The sequence below is a fragment of the Peromyscus californicus genome, unplaced genomic scaffold (assembly GCF_007827085.1).
Source record: "Peromyscus californicus insignis strain IS unplaced genomic scaffold, ASM782708v3 Scaffold_9__1_contigs__length_137607984, whole genome shotgun sequence".
NCBI classification, from domain to species: Eukaryota; Metazoa; Chordata; class Mammalia; order Rodentia; family Cricetidae; genus Peromyscus; species Peromyscus californicus.
The window spans coordinates 104,761,568-104,780,056 of NW_026294617.1; the positions used below are offsets into that span (position 1 = coordinate 104,761,568).

Here is an 18,489-nt window from a genome sequence, read left to right on the forward strand (position 1 = left end):
TGTGTACACAGGATAAGTCCTGGTCCCACTGCCAGGGGCCCCACAAACAGATCAAGCCACACAACTGTCACTCACATTCAGAGGGTCTAGTTCGGTCCCATGCAGGTTCCCCAGCTGTCAGTTCAGAGTCTATGAGTTCCCATTACCTTGGGTCAGCTGTCTCTGGGGTTTTCCTTATCATAATCTTGACCCCCCCTTGCTCCTATAATCCCTACTCCCTCTCTTCAACTGAATTCCAGGAGCTTGGCCCAGTGCTTGGTTGTGGGTCTCTGCATCTGCTTCCATCAGTTGCTGGATGTAGATTCTATGATGACACTTAGGGTAGTCACCAATCTGACTACAGGGGAAGGCTAGTTCAGGTACCTTCTCCACTATTGCTAGGAGTCTTAGATGGGGTCATCCTTGTGGATTTCCTGGGATTTTCCCTGGTACCAGGTTTCTCCCTAACCCCATAATGGCCCCCTCTGTCAAGATAGATCTCTTTCATTGCTCTCCTTCTCCATCCCTCCCCCAACTCTGCCATCTCAATCCTTCATGTTCCCATTCCCCATCCCTTTCCCTCACCCCTATCCCAGTTTACCCAGAAGATCTCAACTATTTCCCCTTCCTGGTATGATCCATGTGTGTCCCTCTTAGGGTCCTCCTTTTTACCTAGCTTCTCTGGGGTTGGGGATTGTAGCCTGGTTATCCTTTGCTTTGCATCTACTTATGAGTGAGTATATACCGTGTTTGTCCTTCTGAGTCTGGGTTACCTCACTCAGGATGATTTTTTTTCTAGTTCCATCCATTTGCCTGTAAATTTCATGATGCCATTGCTTTTTACTGCTGAAAATACTCCATTGTGTAAATGTACCACATTTTCTTTATCCATTCTTCGGTTGAGGGGCATCTAGGTTGTTTCCATGTTCTGGCTATTACAAATAATGCTGCTATCAACATAGTTGGACAAGTGTCCTTGTGGTATAATTGAGCATCTTTTGGGTATAAGCCCAAGAGTGGTATTGCTGGGTCTTGAGTTGGATTGATTCTCAATTTTCTGAGAAACCGCTATACTAATTTCCAGAATGACTGTACAAGATTGTACTTCTACTAGCAGTGGAGGAGTGTTCCCCTTGTTCCACATCCTCTCCAACATAAGCTGTTATGATCTTAGCCATTCTGACATGTATAAGATGGTATCTCAGAGTCGTTTTGATTTGCATTTCCCTGATGGCTAAGAATGTTGAGCAATTCCTTAAACGTATTTTGGCCATTTGGGATTCTTCTGTTGAGAATCCTCTGTTTAGATCTATACCCCATTTTTTAATTTGATTGTGTGGTATTTTGATATCTGATTTCTTGAGTTCTTTATGTATTTTGGAGATCAGACTTCTGTCAGATGTGGGGTTGGTGAAGTTCTTTTCCCATTCTGTAGGCTGTCGTTTTGTCTTATTTACCATGTCCTTTGCCTTACAGAAGCGTCTCAGTTTCAGGAGGTCCCATTTATTAATTGTTGCTCTCAGTGTCTCTGCTACTGGTATTATATTTAAGAAGTGGTCTTCTGTGCCAATGTGTTCTAGGCTACTTCCTACTTTCTCTTCTATCAGGTTCAGTGTAATTGGACTTATGTTGAAGTCTTTGATCCATTTGGACTTGAGTTTTGTGCATGGTGATAGCTATGGATCTATTTGCAATCTTCTACATGTTGACATCCAGTTATGCCAGCACCATTTGTTGAAGATGCTTTCTTTTTTCCATTGTACAGTTTTGTCAAAAATCAGGTGTTCATAGGTTTGTGGATTAATGTCGGGATCTTCAATTTGAGTCCATTGATCCATGTGTCTGTTTATATGCCAATACCAAGCTGTTTTTATTACTATAGCTCTATAGTAGTGCTTGAAGTCAGGGATGGTGATGCCTCCAGAAGTTCCTTTACTGTACAGGATTATTTGGCTATCCTGGGTTTTTTGTTTTTCCATATGAAATTGAGTATTGTTCTTTCCAAGTCTGAAGAATTGTGTTGGGATTTTGATGGGGATTGTGTTGAATCTGTTTATTGCTTTTGGTAAGATTGCCATTTTTACTATGTTGATCCTACCTATCCAAGAGCATGGGAGATCTTTCCATTTTTTTGATATCTTCTTCAATTTCTTTCTTCAAAGACTTAGAGTTCTTGTCATACAGGTCTTTCACTTGTTTGGTTTGAGTTACTCCAAGGTATTTTATGTTATTTGTGGCTATTGTAGTGGGTGATGTTTCTCTGATTTCTTTATCAGCTCATTAATCATTTGTATATAGGAGGGCTACTGATTTTTTGAGTTAATCTTGTATCCTGCCACAGTACTGAAGGTGTTTATCAGCTATAGGAGTTCTCTGGTAGAATTTTTGGGGTCACTTTATGTATACTATCATGTCATCTGCAAATAGCAAAAGCTTGACTTCTTCCTTTCCAGTTTGTATCCCTGATCTCCTTTTGTTGTCTTATTGTTCTAGGTAGAACTTCGAATACTATATTGAATAGATATGGGAAGAGTGGACAACCTTGTCTTATTCCTGATTTTAGTGGAATAGCTTTGAGTTTCTTTCCATTTAATTTGATGTTGGCTGTTGGCTTGCTGTATATTGCCTTTATTATGTTTAGGTATGTTCCTTATATTCCTGATCTCTCCAAGACCTTTATCATGAAGGGGTGTTGGATTTTGTCAAAGGCTTTTTTAGCATCTAATGAGATGATCATGTGGTTTTTTTCTTTCACTTTGTTTATATGGTAGACTACATTGACAGATTTTAGTATGTTGAACCACCCCTTCATCTCTGGGATGAAGCCTACTTGATCATGGTGGATGATTTTTTGATGTGTTCTTGGATTCGATTTGCCAGTATTTTATTGAGTAATTTTACATCAATGTTTATGAGGGAGATTGGTCTGTAATTCTCTTTCTTAGTTGGTCTTTGTGTGGTTTGGGTATCAGGGTAACTGTGGCCTCGTAAAAAGAGTTTGGCAATGTTCTTTTTGTTTTTATGGTGTGGAACAATTTGAGGAGTATTGATATTAGCTCTTCTTTGAAATTGTGGTAGAATTCTGTGCTGAAACCATCTGGCCCTGGGCTTTTTTGGTTGGGAGACTTTTGATGACTGCTTCTATTCCCTTAGGGGTTATATGTCTATTTAAATTGTTTATCTGGTTTTGATTTAATTTTGGCATGTGGTACCTATCCAGAAAATTGTTCATTTCTTTTACATATTCCAATTTTGTGGAGTACAGGTTTTCAAAATATGATCTAATGATTCTCTGGGTTTCCTCAGTGTCTGTTGTTATGTCCCCCTTATGCAAACTAACCAAAAGGCAGACAGAGAATATCCAAGTTAACAAAATCAGAAAAGAAAATCAAGATCAGATAAACAATAGAAGGGAATTCAGGGCAGGAATCCAAGGCAGGAACCTGGAGGCCGGAACCAAGAGAGAAGGCAGGGTAAGTTGCTTACTGACTTGTGAATCTTGCTATATTATACATGGGGTGGCACATCTATCTATCTATCATTAATCAAGAAAATGCCCCACAACTTGCCTATAGGCCAGTTTGATAGAGGAATTTTCTCAATTCAGGTTTCCTCTTCCCAGACGATTGTAGCATGTGTCAAGTTGACAAAAACTAAGAAACATAATACCTCATATGATTTCTGTTCTTAAGTCTGTTTGTACTGTATTGCTTTTCCTCACTGACATATGTTCAGTCATCCTTACAACTGTGGGATGAAACTAGATTTGTTATGGTGTATGATCTCCCTAATGGAGTTGAATTATTTTGTATGTATTTTATTGGGAATTTTTATAGCTGTGTTCTTCAGGTATATTGGTGTATGGTTCTCTTTTTTGTGGTGGTCTGGTCTTCTTTTAGTATCGAGGTAATGTTTGCTTTGTAGACCAACTTTGTAGAACAATTTTGCCTCCAAATGAAACCTCATACCATTCAGCAGTTACTCCCCACACCCTCCTCCCTCCAGCCCCTGGCAACCAGTCAGTAGTCTGCTTGTATGGGTTTATCTGTTTTGTGTTTTTATCTTCATGGAATCCTACAATATGTATCTTATATCTGTCTTTTACTTAGCATAGTTTTAAGGTTTGCCCACTGAGCCATCTCACCAGCCCACACTGTTTTGTTTTGTCTTAAATCATCCCGAATGGCAAATTTGTACTTACTAAATAACAACTTCCCATTCCTCCTTCCCTCCTGTACCTGGTAACCTCTGGTCTTCTTTCTGGAAGGCTTGGTTTGTGATCATCAGTGTTGTCAGAAATCACTGAATATTACTTTGTGTAGCTGTACATAATTTAGTCACCTCTCTACCATTGAAATCCTAGTTATATCTGTTACAAGTAATGGTCCTTGCAGTATTTTTATACCTGCGGCTTCATCCTAGGTTTTGCATGTGTGCTGATTTAGACTTAGAAATTTCACCAAGTCTGTACCGCTTAGAGTAGCGAGACTTGATGTCTTCATTGTTTTTTATGTTTCTCGTAGAAGATGCTTTGTTCATGAGGACATTAACTCTACACTTACTGTAAGTTTGTTATTGGCAGTCTTTGCACCTACTCAAGATGTTTTAATAACAACCGGAAAGTTTGGCCGATAGTGTGCTCAGAAGCTTGCTGGAGTGGTGAGACTTGGATGCAAGGACACAGTAGTGAGAGCTGGAGCTGTTTGAATATTCTGAATGAAACAGTGGCTTTAGCAAGGAAGACAGTGAACAGACTGTCAGTAACTTTCTGTGCTAGCAGGTGTTGAACGTCGGGCCTGGTGTGAACTAGGCAGCACCATGATGGCATTGGGCAGCCACCACAGCCCTCTTTTCACTTGGTGTTTTGAGACAGTGTCTGACTAAGTTGGCCTTGAATTCCTTGTGTAGTTCAGATAGAGCTTGGACTTGTGACCTGCTCACCTCAGCCTCCCAAGAGCTGAGATCACAGGCTTGTACTCCAGGCCTGCCTGATGTTAAAAGACCTTCATTATTAGGCCAGACTCCAGGTAGATTATAAAAGCATAATGTGGTGGGGGGAGCGAACATTAAGATTTGGTTTACTCTATATTTCATAATGTGTTTTAAATATTTTATCTGTAGTTTGTTCACTCATTGTTGTAATTTATCTAAGAGCATAAGAGCATGATGTAACACTAAAACGTTTTAAATGTGGTTTCTCTTTCTCTAGAAAAAAGGAAATGCTGTGTTTTAACTTTTTGTTTTCCTCCATCTAAATTTCTTAGGGTTACAAACCCATTCTGTTGAGAACCCAGTACCGCTGTCACCCTGTGATCAGTGCCATAGCTAATGATCTGTTTTATGAAGGAAACCTCATGGATGGCGTTTCAGAGACGGAGAGGAGCCCTGTCCTGGAGTGGCTGCCCACGCTGTGTTTCTATAACGTAACAGGAGCAGAGCAGGTGAGTGACGGCACTGTTGATGGGAATCATTACTTAATTTCCTGGTTTAGTGTTGTTGTTGTTGTTGTTGTTGTTTGCGTGGCTTCACTCAGTCTTTCTGTAGCCTTTCTGGGAAGATAATTTCAGATCTGTTTCTTACTCCAGGTCGAAAGCGAGAACAGCTTTCAAAATGTGGCAGAAGCTGCTTTTACACTCAAGCTAATCCAGTCACTGCTCGTAAGTGGAATAACGGGCTCCATGATTGGGGTGATAACATTATACAAGTCGCAGATGTACAAGGTGTGTGCTACATAGCATGATACTTATCACATACTAAACATCATAGTCTATGTTATAGTATTGGTGTTACACTATCAGTAGTTCACTTTGGTGCCTGAGACCTTGGGGACTGTCATTTGTGTACTTACAAAAGAATATTCTGATGTATTTTCTGGCCTGGATTTTTTCTGCATAACTCAATGTAAACCTAACAAGGTTTAATTAAATTCACTTTACAGCTGTTGGGACAAAATGTAAATAAACAGATTAAAGGAAGAAAATGAGGTGTATGCTTTGTGTCTGGGGACAGATGGAATTGAGACTGTTTTTCAAAATGTTCTTGCATTATTACATTTCATCAGTAAATTAAGGATGGATACCAGGTATTAATGTACATAAGAGCCAGTTACTTCTAAGTAGATTTTTATAGTCTTTTCTCTCTTAGTATTTTTTCTTTTTCATTATTAGTTACTTCTCAGTTCAAATTAGTATATAAAAATAAAATCCCTTCAATAGGTTAATCGTTACTCGATTATGCTTCATAAACAAAAATAATACTGTCATTTTTAATTTTAGAAGCTTTCTACCTAAATTCATATAAGTCGTAAGAAAGAAATAAACAATGCTCCTGAATTAGTTTACTCCAAATGGTTGCATTGTTGACCAGTTGGGGACTGAGTTCTTCATGATCTCTGCACTTCCTGAGCCTGTCCTTTCTCTACAGATATGCCATTTACTCAGTGCTGTGGACATTGGCCATCCCGACGGTAAAGCTGTGCAGGTGTCCACAGTGGATGCCTTTCAGGGCGCTGAAAAGGAAATCATTATTCTGTCCTGTGTGAGGACAAGACAAGTAGGATTCATTGATTCAGAAAAACGAATGAATGTTGCATTGACCAGAGGAAGGAGGCATTTGCTGATTGTGGGAAGTTTATCCTGTTTGAGGAAAAATCGACTATGGGGGCGTGTAATCCAACACTGTGAAGGTAAAATAAAAATGTACTTATTTCAAGCATTTTTAATTAGAACTGACTTTGTGGGGTCAGTCCCTGGGCGGTTAGTGTGGTTAGTGAGGAGTAGCTGTGACTCATGTCCCCTTGGGAGATGCCCGAGGGCACACGAACATGGAGACCCCTGTAAAGAAGTGTTCTTATGTTCTGTATCTTTTAAGGAAGGGAAGGTGGATTGCAACACGCAAGCCAGTGTGAACCACAGCTAGACCATCTTCTTAAAGATTATTTTGAAAAACAAGCAGAAGAAAAACAGAAGAAAAAGGAAAAAGAAAAGTCTAAGAATAAATCTCATTAACAGAAACAACCACCAAGCATGGCCAGGAGTGTTGGATTGGTGTAAATTCAGAATCTTTTTACACTGTGTATTTTTAATAGTTTTCTTTATTCTAAAGCCCCTAATACAAAAAGTTATATTATTTAAATAACATGCCAAATAAGTGCATGTAAAAATTTGCTCTTTAAAAAGGTCTGCATTTTATATTAAGATAGGCAGATGTTTGTGTGATAGACAAATGTCTTGTTTGTGAAAGAAACAAATTTTACAAGAGTCAGGAAGGCATTCAGTATGCATAAAAAATACATGGTGGTCTCAAAAGCACAGCCCCAGTCAAGACTACTAGCAGTTTCTTCTGAGCTGGAACATTGGGATTGAAATACATGAATTGGCCCAGCATTTAAAAACTAAAACCATTAACAGTAAAAACTTCAATAAAAAATACAGGAGAGAAGGTGAGTCACAGCACTGTGCCGCATACAGTAGGTGCTGTAAGTCTCCGGGCAGTGGACGGGACAAGTGGACGGGCCGGGCCACTTTCAGCTCTCCTCGGGTCTCCTCCCTGTGCACTTACCTGCACAGTACTTACTGTATATATGTAGAATAAATGGATAATGTACAAAATAGAAAAGTGTACAAAATACAGAAGCTATATAAAAGAAAACAAAATTACCTAGAAATCCACTGTTCAGGTTATCATTAACAAATTGCTCCAGTCTTTCTGTGTTTATAGTCACTCTGTAAATATATACATGGAAGTTTTAGGCATTGTTAATAAAGGAATGTATTCATATACAGATGGAAAAAATGGCAAAGTCTTGATCATAATTGATATGTGTATTTATTTTTAGCAAATAAAACATTTTAGTGACCCAAGTCATTTAGTGTTTATTTAAGAATTATTTTAGCATTTATTTCAAGAACACAGAAAATTGTTTCCTTAAATTTCCTTGTAATAAAATCTTACCAGTCTAGGGCTGGCAGGATGGTGCAGTGGGTAGAGGTACTTTGCTACCAAGCTTGACAACCCTGAGTTTAGTCCTGGATCCTCACATGGTGCACAGCAGGGAGAGCCGACTCCTGCAGCTTATCCTCCGACCACACACGTGCCATGGTCCACAGGGCCCACCCCTCTCACATATACTAAATAAATTAATGTAATCAAAAAACGGTAGCTGATATTTACATTAAAAATGATAATTGTCTCTGTGGAACTCCTGTGTGAAAGAAAAAGTAAATCCAACCATAGTTACTCTTTTTCATTTGTGTGTGGGCGTGTTCATGCTTGTGTGTGTACATGTGTGAGTAGGGCAGGTGACAGCAAGTGTCTGCTATTACTCCATACATTATTCCTTTGAAATACCGTCTCTTGGCTGGAGAGATGGCTCAGGGGTTAAGAGCACTGGCTGCTCTTCCAGAGGTCCTGAGTTCAATTCCCAGCAACCAATGGTGGCTCTCAACCACCTGTAATGAGATCTGGTGCCCTCTTCTGGCCTGCAGGGACACATGCAGGCAGAACACTGTATATGTAATAAATAAATCTTTAAAAAAAGAAAAAAGAAAAGGAAAGGAAAAGAAATAAGGTCTCTGAACCTAGAGCTCATGGTTTTTTGACTAGGTTGATTCTCCTGCTACTCTTTGTCTTTCTCAGATCTGAGTGACAGGCATATGGGAGGTCACCTAACCTGTTGTGTAGGTGCTGGTATCCAAATTCTGGTCTTCATGTTTGCTCAGCAAGTGTTTTTGCCTGCTGAGCTATCTGCAATCCAGGAATTACTCTTTTTAAGTGCTCTGTGAAGTAAATGATAAGATTCCCCGTGTGTCTTTACAATGTATGAGGAATATTTGAAGCAAGAATTATAGAACTGTGCTTTGCCTGTGGGCTGTGTAATATAACAACTAATATTTAAAATGAATTCCTGTACTTTGCTGTTCAAACTTCCCATTTTTTAAAAAAGATTTATTTATTATATATAGTGTACTGCCTGCATGTATCCCTGCCCACCAGAAGAGTGCACCAGATCTCATTATAGATGGTTGTGAGCCACCATGTGGTTGCCAGGAACTGAACTCAGGACCTCTGGAAGAGGAGCCTGTCCTCTTAACCTCTGAGCCATCTTTCCAGCCCCAAACCTCCCATTGCTGTGGGATGGTCTGTATGGCAAATGTGTTGCTGATTAGTCAATAAATAAAACACTGATTGGCCATTGGTTAGGCAGGAAGTGTAGGCGGGACAAGGAGGAGAATAAAGCTGGGAAGTGGAAGGCTGAGTCAGAGAGACACTGCCAGCTGCCACGATGACAAACAGCATGTGAAGATACTGGTAAGCCACGAGCCATGTGGCAAGGTATAGATTAATGGAAATGGATTAATTTAAGCTGTAAGAACAGTTAGCAAGAAGCCTGCCACGGCCATACAGTTTGTAACCAATATAAGTCTCTGTGTTTACTTGGTTGGGTCTGAGCGGCTGTGGGACTGGCAGGTGATAGAGATTTGTCCTGACTGTGGGCCAGGCAGGAAAACTCTAGCTACAAATGGCGCCCAATGTGGGGCAAGAGTTTCCACCTAAAAACTGAGGAAAAAAAGATTCTAAAATGGAGCTAAAAACAGCTTCCTAATTGTCTCTTTCAAATGAGCGGCAGCTGCAGGTTTGAGCTACTGGTGGGTTCCTAGCGTGCGTGCTCGACCTGCAGTATGGCAGGAATGAGGCCTCTGCAAGTGGCACATTAAGCTGCATGGTGGATTTAGACTTTGCTAGTACAAAACAAAAAAAAGAGGTTTCTGGGCTATACGCTGCTTGGATAAAAGCATAGACCCACGATAGCTCCCAGAGCTGGCGGTAAAGTACCACGGCCATGTTGGGAAGCTGAGGTGGACAGAGCCATCAGCCACAGCTGCTGCAGCTTAAAGAAATAGATTCACAATAAGACAGATTCAGATGTAATAGTTTAAAATGTGTGTAAAATATTCGTAGGCTTGAAAGAGACAAAAAAGGTGATATATACAGTTATATAAACAAATACATAGTTTTAAAAAATAAAGTCTTTAAAGAGACAGTAAAATTAATATAAAAATAAGCCACGTAAAGATGAATATTACACAGAGAATCTGGATTGTGTTGTCTTTGGGATTTTTTTTTTTTTGGTTTTTCGAGACAGGGTTTCTCTGTGTAGCGTCTTTGGGATTTTTAACTGCAGAAAAACATTTGATTGTAAAAGCTGTTGAGTTATGCCAAAATGTATATTTTAAAAGTACCTTGACTTCAAAATTTGGATATAAGGATATGTTGCTTTGGAAAAGAGTCTCTGCTTTTGTTCCTACAGAAAGCCAAAGGCTATGGATTTGTTCCAGATTAAGATACATCAGGTTTGACCCACCAAGACCCCCTGAAAGATCTCCGATGACACCATGACCCAGATGATCCAACATCCAGAATGGTTTGAAGGCAACTGACTCAGACGATACAGCCTCACGGACTACTCCATGATCCTAAAATTTTCTTTGTGTCCCCATAAGATACAGCGCCCCCCTCCAGCAGGAAGTAGTAAGAGAAGCTATGCCCAAATTCCCAAATTATATGTAATTTTACTTTGTTAAGGTTAAAACCTTCCTTTATGAAAAAAAAAAAAAAGGGGGGGGGGAATAGAGATTTGTCCTGACTGTGGGCCAGGCAGGAAAACTCTAGCTACATCTCATGTTCTTTTTTTCTTAATTTTGAGTCTTTTCTTGGCTAACTCGAGCAAAGGTTTCAAGTGATTTTATTTTCTAAGACAAATAAAGAGCTATGTCTTTTGTTTACTTTAATTTTTAAGGTTTATTTTATTATTTTTATATATATAATCGTCTTGCCTACATGTATGTGTATATATCACCAAAATGCCAAGACTTACAAAATGAAGAAACACCAGCTCTCAGAGGCAAATCTGTAAGAGACCTTTGTAGAGATTCTGAAAACCAAGAAAGGATGGTATGCGAGTTCAAGCCCTGATTGTGAATAATTGCCAGACAAATATCTAGTAAAATTATCTTCTAAGAGTAACAGAGAACTTAACAAGCATTTCAAGACAGGCACAAACTAACCAAACTCATGATGGCCAAGCCAGCATTGTAGGAGATATTAAAGGAATCCGACACAGAGGAAGAAAATCACAGTCGTGAGAGTACAGAAAATAATAAATTTCATGAGAGGAGTAGATGAACAAAAAAGCTAGTGAAGGATAAGAATCGGTTGTGTTCAACTCAGAAAACCCTAAAACTGTAAGGAAAGAGAGACAATAAAAGAACAAACACTGATTGAACCAAGCAGGGAAACACAAAAGTACAGGAACCAGCCTGTCCCTCTCAACAACTCAGAATGTACACTGTCATTAAAAAGACCTTGCTATTGGGCTGAAAAACAAGATCTAACTTCTTGTTGTCTATAAGAAAAACACCTCTCTGGCAGACATGCACAGAGAGTCAAATGATGTTAGTTGGTATACCAAGCCAAAGTTATAATGAACTCTGGTAAGGTAGACCTCAAGCAAAATGGTAAGATAAAAGAATGTCACTGCATTTTACTGACAGGAGTAATTCATCATGAAATAATGGTGTACTCAAGTTCAAAAAAGCATAGCAACCACTCTTAGCTATGAAAGTCAGTGCTGTCCAGTTACGGTAATAGTGGGCAACTTCAATATCCCATTCTCATTACTAAGGACGATTCAACACACAAATCAGTACATGTAACACAGACTCATGGGCAGAAACCACATGATCATCTCAATAGAGACAAAAGGGTTTTGACAAAATTCAACATCCCTTTGTGATAAAAATTCCATATGGAAGTAGGAATAGAAGGAATATACCTCTAAACAGACTCATAGGGAAGAGGAGGGTAGGTAATGGGGTGGAATGGAGATAAGGTGGTAATAGTAATAATTTGTGTGTGTGTGTGTGAAATTGTCAAAGAAGAAATTTGATTTTTTAAAAGGCTATATTGGCCCGTTGTGGTGACACACACCTTTAATTCTGGTATCCAAGAGGCACAGACAAGCAGATCTCTGCAAATTTGACACCAGCCTTTTTACACAGGGAGGAGTTCCAGGCCATCCAGGGCTACAAAGTGAGACCTGCCCCTCCCTTGAGAAGGCTATATTATGCCAACCTGTAATCTACATTGTATTGAAAGGGAGAAAAATTGAGAGCATTCCACCAGAAAACTCTTAGAGCTGATAAATGCTTTCAGCAAAAGATCAGAATACAAGTCAGCATTAAAAACTTAGAAATTTTTCTTTATATCAGTGATAAAATTTTCTAAGAAGTGCCAGGTTGAAAAAAAAAATCTCATCCACAATAGCTTCAAAAAACAAAGTATCTGGCTGGAGAGATGGCTAAATGGTTAAGAATGCTTGCTGTTCTTGCAAAGGACCCAGGGTTCAATTCCCATCACCCACATGGAGGCCCACCACTTTCTCAGCACCAGGCATGCATGTGGTGGACAGACACACATGCAAGCAAAGCACTCAGACACACAAAACATTTTAAAAAGCATAAAATTTCTAGGAATAAACCTTGGGAGCCAGTCTAGATCCAATCAATGGATAAAGAAATGCACACACAGGCGCGCGTGCACGCGCACACACACACACACACACACACACACACACACACACACACACATGCGCGCACACACACAATGTTTTATTCTGCAGTAAAGAATAAAATAACATTCCCAGAAAAATGAGAGGACTGGAGATCACCGTGTTAAATGAAACAAGCCAGATCCAGAAAGAAACTTTTCTATTATATACAGAATGCAGATTTTTAAATAAATGACATGAGAGTTGAAGGGGAACTATGTAGGTAGGAGAAGGTGTATAAGGGGAGATGGGAGGTGGGGCAAGAGAGGGTAATGGGAGAAAGACAAATATGTTTTATTTTGAGGCAGATCTCTACCTATCTGATATGGAAGCTGAAGGGAGACTATTTGGGGAACACAAGAAAAGGGGTAATGGGTGAGTGAATATGAGTAAAGTACAGTGATAAGAATGTATGAGGATGTCATAAAAAAGCCATATATTGTATATAAACAAAAATTGAGAGAATATAATAGAAGAAAAGGCTCCAGCATGCTACTCAAAGCAAGGAAGAACAATGCTTAACTGAAGTGTATTAGTAGCCACGCTGGTTATTCTTACAATTCTCATGATTTGATAATCAAAAGTGGGTTGAGACAATATACTTGTTTTATGATTCTCTCCTCTGCAGCCAATCCTGTGTTTGGAAGCATATATTACAAGTTAAATTCTGAAGTTACAAAGCCCAGTTTTAAACTTCAAAATAAAATGTAACTTTTGGCATTATTATTTCACGTTTGAGAAAACATGGTTGATTTGAAAATGCCAAGGCAAACCCCCGAGGCTGCATGCTCTCAACTACAGTTTAATTTGAAGGCAGCTGTGAAGTAGCTTTATACTAATTAGATTTTTTTATATTAAATAAGAATGAACTGGAAATTGGTGATTTACTTGACAGATAATTGGGCTTTGAAAATTAAATAATTGCTCTAAAAACATTAACTCAGCACTGATTTGAAATGCCTGCTTTGTTATTACTCATGAGCAGAAAGTAAGTTTGGTCCAAGTTGCATTAATATGATTTGATTACACAGTCAAGGAAAAATACTGCCTACCTCTCCCTAATCCTCCATTCTTTCCACCCAGAAACACTAGTTGTATTGATTAGTCTCAAGTTACTGGTTTTCCTTAATTTTCTACTCTCTAATTAAACAAATTTGAGTGGGGATAAATGAGTGTGTGAGAGCATGTGTGTAAAAAATTACGAAGTGGGCAACAGAATAGTCTAGTTCAAGTCTCCACAACACGTGTGTGCAGCTTGTTTTATGGGTCAGCCTAGCCAATGAGGGACTGGTTACATGCTACTCTAACCTCAGCTCCTGGAGGAAAGGTATACTCTCCCTTACAGAGAAACTTTCAAGCATTCTAGAAGTACAAACACTGGGCTCTGACCACTCTTGGAATATGCCCTTCTTCCTCCCCTCTTCTTACTTCCTCTCCTCCTCCTCCTCCTCCCCCTCCTCCTCGTTCTCCTCCTCTTTCCTCTTTAATATATAATGCCTGGGGACTGGAGAGAAGACTCAGAAGTTAAGAGCACTGGCTGCTTTTCCAGAGGACCAGGGATCAATTCCCAGCACCCACATGGCATCTCACAGTCTTCTATAGCTCCAGTTCCAAGATTTCTGACACCCTCTTCTGGCCTTTGTGGTTAGTACATATATATATATGCACGTGGTGCACAGACATACATGCAGGCAAAACACCCATATACTGTAAGATTAATCAATTTTTAAAAATTGTTCGTGTGTGTGTGAGAGTGAGAAAGAGAGAGAGAGATCAAATGGCGTCCTTCATTGTTCTTGTGGCTCCTTTTAGGTATTGGAGGACCTATGTGGTATTTTTTTTTTTTTGTTTTTTGTTTTTCGAGACAGAGTTTCTCTGTGTAGCTTTGCGCCTTTCCTGGAACTCACTTGGTAGCCCAGGCTGGCCTCGAACTCACAGAGATCCGCCTGGCTCTGCCTCCCGAGTGCTGGGATTAAAGGCGTGCGCCACCACCGCCCGGCTATGTGGTATTTTGAATGGATGATGGTAACCTTGAACACCATGGTGCCATCAAATAGGTACAGAATCAGGGAACAGCAAAAATGTAATAAACAGCAAGCAGGCTACTCATAACAATCATCATTTGCTAATAATACCTCATTGTTCGGAGAGAGGGGGTGGGGCGGGGAGGTGCATGCCTTTTATTGCAGCATTAGGGAAGCAGAGGCAGGCAGATCTCTGAGTTGGGGGTCTACAGAGGGAGTACCTGGATGCACAGGGCTACAAAACCCTGTCTCAAAAAACCAGACACACTGGAGAGGCGCACGGACAACGTTTATCTGTGCACACACCGCATGGATTCGCTGAGACGCACAGCTAAGCCCTGTTCACTGTCTGGAGTCGAAATCTTCCTAGTTATTGGGCCCCGTCGTCGCTTCTGGTTGGACAGCGAAATTCTCAGAACAGACTTGAGGCCCACGTGCCATTGTTCTCAAGCTTGGCTGCCGACAGAACCCCGAGGGGAAGTGTTGGTCAGTCTATCTCCTTTTTATTCGCCGTCTGAATCCGCAGGCTGGGTACCGCGCATCTGGGAGCAGCAGGTGGAGACTCCCCGGCAGGGCGTCCGAGGGCGTCGCCCGGGGTGGATGCTGACCGCGAGTTTCCCCGCAGGCCCCGGGAGGCGTCGTCCTGCCAAGTCCCGCCAGGGGGAGCAGCGACCTCGCTGCCCGCCCTGCGCTCCTGCCGCCGTCGCGGGCTGTCGAGGCTCAGGTGTGGCCTGAAGGCCGCAGCAGCCCCGGCCGCCGCCCCGGGCTGCTGGAGCCCCTTCCCCGCTGCTGGGCGCTGGAGGAAGGCCCGGTGTTGTGTTGTAAAAGCCTTCTCCGCCCGGCACTGCGCCTAGGCGTGAATGAGGGAGGGGTGGGAGGGGCACGCGGGCGAGATGGAGAAAAGAGGCGCTGGCGGCCTGAATACCTCCTTTAAATTACTGCTGACACCTCGGTTCCAGGCCCCTAAAATCTCAATCAACAATCCATTAGAACTCAACAGGAGTAAAACTAAATCCTCGTTTAAGTGTATTTATCCGATCTCCTTTCTCTCTTTCAAATGCTAAATCCATTTCAGCATATGCCCCTTCTTTCTCTCGCCTTTTTCTTAAGACTGGCAGCCCATACCTCTCTTGTAAATATGAGAGATGCTAATCATATGACATATCACGTCTCCGTCGGAGCCGGAATAAAGCCTTCAGATTTGGGATCATTGCCTCCAGACAACAGCTTCATCAGCCGGAAAGTTGGTTTTTTTCTCCTTTCCTTCAACTCTCAATCCCCTCTTTGTCTGGAGGAAAATGCGGCCGACTCGAGCCACCCAGGCCATATGGTTCACTCTGTATTTTTTTAGTTGAATTCTGAATTGTTTCTGTGACTTGCGAAGTTTTTTTGGAAGTGCATATAAAGAGGTAGAAGAGCTACTTGTGCGGGGTGCGCTTGCCCCGCGCGCAGCGGCCGCCCCCTCCCGGCCGGGAGACCCAGCTCCGCCCCGGTCTGCACCAGCAGAAGCATGATCTCAAGATTGTGAGCAACTGCAGAGCTGGGAGACAGCGTGGTTCGCCCCAAGTGCGGACCCGGCGCCCCTCTCCCGACTTGGCACATAGGGTGTGCTGGAGTAACACTGGGGAGAATGAATGAAAGAACAAACCAGCTTTATAGGTGTATATATACCCTGACTTGTTGGGGTGGGGTTAAATATATCTTGGGCACCTCTGAAAATTAATTCTCTTCCCTCCCCTCCTCCTGCCACGCTGTACTGCATTGCACTTGTGCGTTGTCTTCAGAGCACGGACCATTCACAGACGCCCGGAGTTTAAACAAAATTCTGTTTGTTTGAATGTAAACCCCATGCAGCTGTGGAATGGTGCCCATGTTGTGCACCCCAGCGTTGGCCAGGCCGGCCCAGGGCTAGCAAGTCTCGGATGCCCTTAAGAGTATCCTTGAATGTAGGAAGAAGGGAGAAGGCAATGAAGAAATTAAATAAATATCTCATTCCCCGGAAGCATAGATTAAAGAAATCGTGTCTGCTGAAATTCAAACTTATTTGCTCCAGTCTCACTATACAACACTTAAAGATAAGAAATAACACTCTTGTTTATTTCTAGAAGTGTTTTTAGGTTTTTTTGTTTTTGTTTTCCGTAACGGGAAAATGAGAGGGGGGAACATCAGCTTTCAAGATCTTCATCCATTTCTCTGCGTAAGTTTTTTGCTTTCCAGGTTGGGGACAGTTCCCGAAGGCAGCAGGCTGCCAAATTTCCTTTCTCTCTAACTCCTAACACAAACCCCAAAGGGCCCTTTCACCGAATCATTCCATTCTACAGAGGTGGTCAAGCTAGCACCGCTTTTCATGAAATGGAGAAAGAAAAGGGTCCTTGAAGTTTAGAAGATGCCCAAGGAAAGTCCTTGAATGACATCAAAAGAAGGAGTTTCCATAGCTGTTGAAGCGCGAGGGCAGTGTATCCGCACAAAGGGGACGGGGCACCAGGACGGGCCCACTGCTCTGTCCCAGGACAATTGGGTCACTGAAATAGGGAATTAATTACCATTGGAGAGTGGGCAGCCCATTCACTACTGGCTGAGTTTTATTAAACGCCAATATAAATAACAAAACAACTCTTGTGGGTGCACTATTCCTACACGCCAAAGGAAGGATTATGCCGAGGATTAACATCTTAAAGTCTATGAGACTTTCTGACTCAGGGCTCGGGGCTGGTAATCGCGTTTGTCTCCTGGTTCAGCGATTAGTGCTCTTTCTTGCACTTTCTCTGGATAGCCAATGTCCCTTTTTGCAGGCACACAGGCTTGGGGAGGAGTTCTCTCCCTAGAAGAACCCCCCCCCCCCAAACTTCACATTCAGGCATCGGCAGTTCTTTCTCCTTCACTTGAGTAAAACAAGCAGGAAGCTAGCCTGGACAGGCAGGATCTCTCCTCAGTGAGTTCTTTCCTTCGTCGGGGAGGAATTAGGGATGAGAGTCTTCCAGGCTCTGCCTTCCCCATAGCCGACTAGGCGAAAATGAGTGGAAAACCTAAGCTGGGCCTGTCCCGCACTTACCGGACCCGGTGAGGCAAGCCGGGTCACCAGTGTGTTTGGTTGGAGGCGCCCAGAGCACGCTGTGAGGCTTGGAGCCGCGGTCTCAGACCGGGGAGAAAGGCCTCTGACCTCAGTTGTTCCCAACTGGTTTCTCCGACGCCGAAAGAGGGGCTGGCACTGGGACGAGCTAGCACAGTCAAGCAGTGGGGACCCCTCCAGGACTCGGTGGAAACCGCACTCTCCCCTCACAGGATCGAAGGAGGAAAAGAGAGTGAGAATCCCAAGTCTGGAGCTTGAGGGAACCAGGACTCAGTAGGTGTGAGTTTACACTACTTCCCGCAGCTCCATGGCTCCAGAGGAGAGCTCTCCGAAAACGGAAGTCCCTCCTGCCTCCACCACCAAAAACTAACCATAAAATCGCAGGGTTGGGCCGGGCGGTGGCAGTGCACACCTTTAATTCCAACACTCAAGAGGCAGAGGCAGGCGGATCCCTGAGTTTAAGGCCAGCCTGGTCTACAGAGTGAGTTCTAGGGCAGCCAGGGCTACACAGAAAAACTCTGTCTTTAAAAAAGAAAGAAAGAAAGAAAAGTTGCAGAATTATCTTTACAAAGAAAGCTGATTGTTCTCCCGCCAGTGACCCGAGCTCTGGAAACTGCACCTCTAATTCGCAGGGAAGCCCCAGAAATCCTACAGCTATAACATACCGGGATTTGCTAATTTAACTTTCTCGCCATCTTTCCGCCTTTCGGGCAGCTCACTCGGAGGGTTAGGATTAAGGCTACACAGCAGTTTCTTTCTGTAGAGTGTAGACACGTGCCCTCTTGGCGTCGTCCCGGGATAGCCACGAG

At 42.2% G+C, this 18,489-nt stretch overlaps 1 protein-coding gene across 1 annotated transcript in view; it reads left to right on the forward strand.

Annotated features, from left to right (window-relative positions):
• Positions 1-10,110, forward strand: part of Zgrf1 (zinc finger GRF-type containing 1) — a 68,960-nt gene extending 58,850 nt beyond the window's left edge. Inside the window, exons 24-27 of the mRNA XM_052731505.1 lie at positions 5,244-5,420; positions 5,565-5,699; positions 6,403-6,664; positions 6,850-10,110. Of these exons, the coding sequence (XP_052587465.1) occupies positions 5,244-5,420; positions 5,565-5,699; positions 6,403-6,664; positions 6,850-6,986 (711 nt within the window). The 3' untranslated portion in view covers positions 6,987-10,110. The remainder of the gene's footprint in view (positions 1-5,243; positions 5,421-5,564; positions 5,700-6,402; positions 6,665-6,849) is intronic.
• The last annotated feature ends 8,379 nt before the right edge of the window (positions 10,111-18,489 follow it).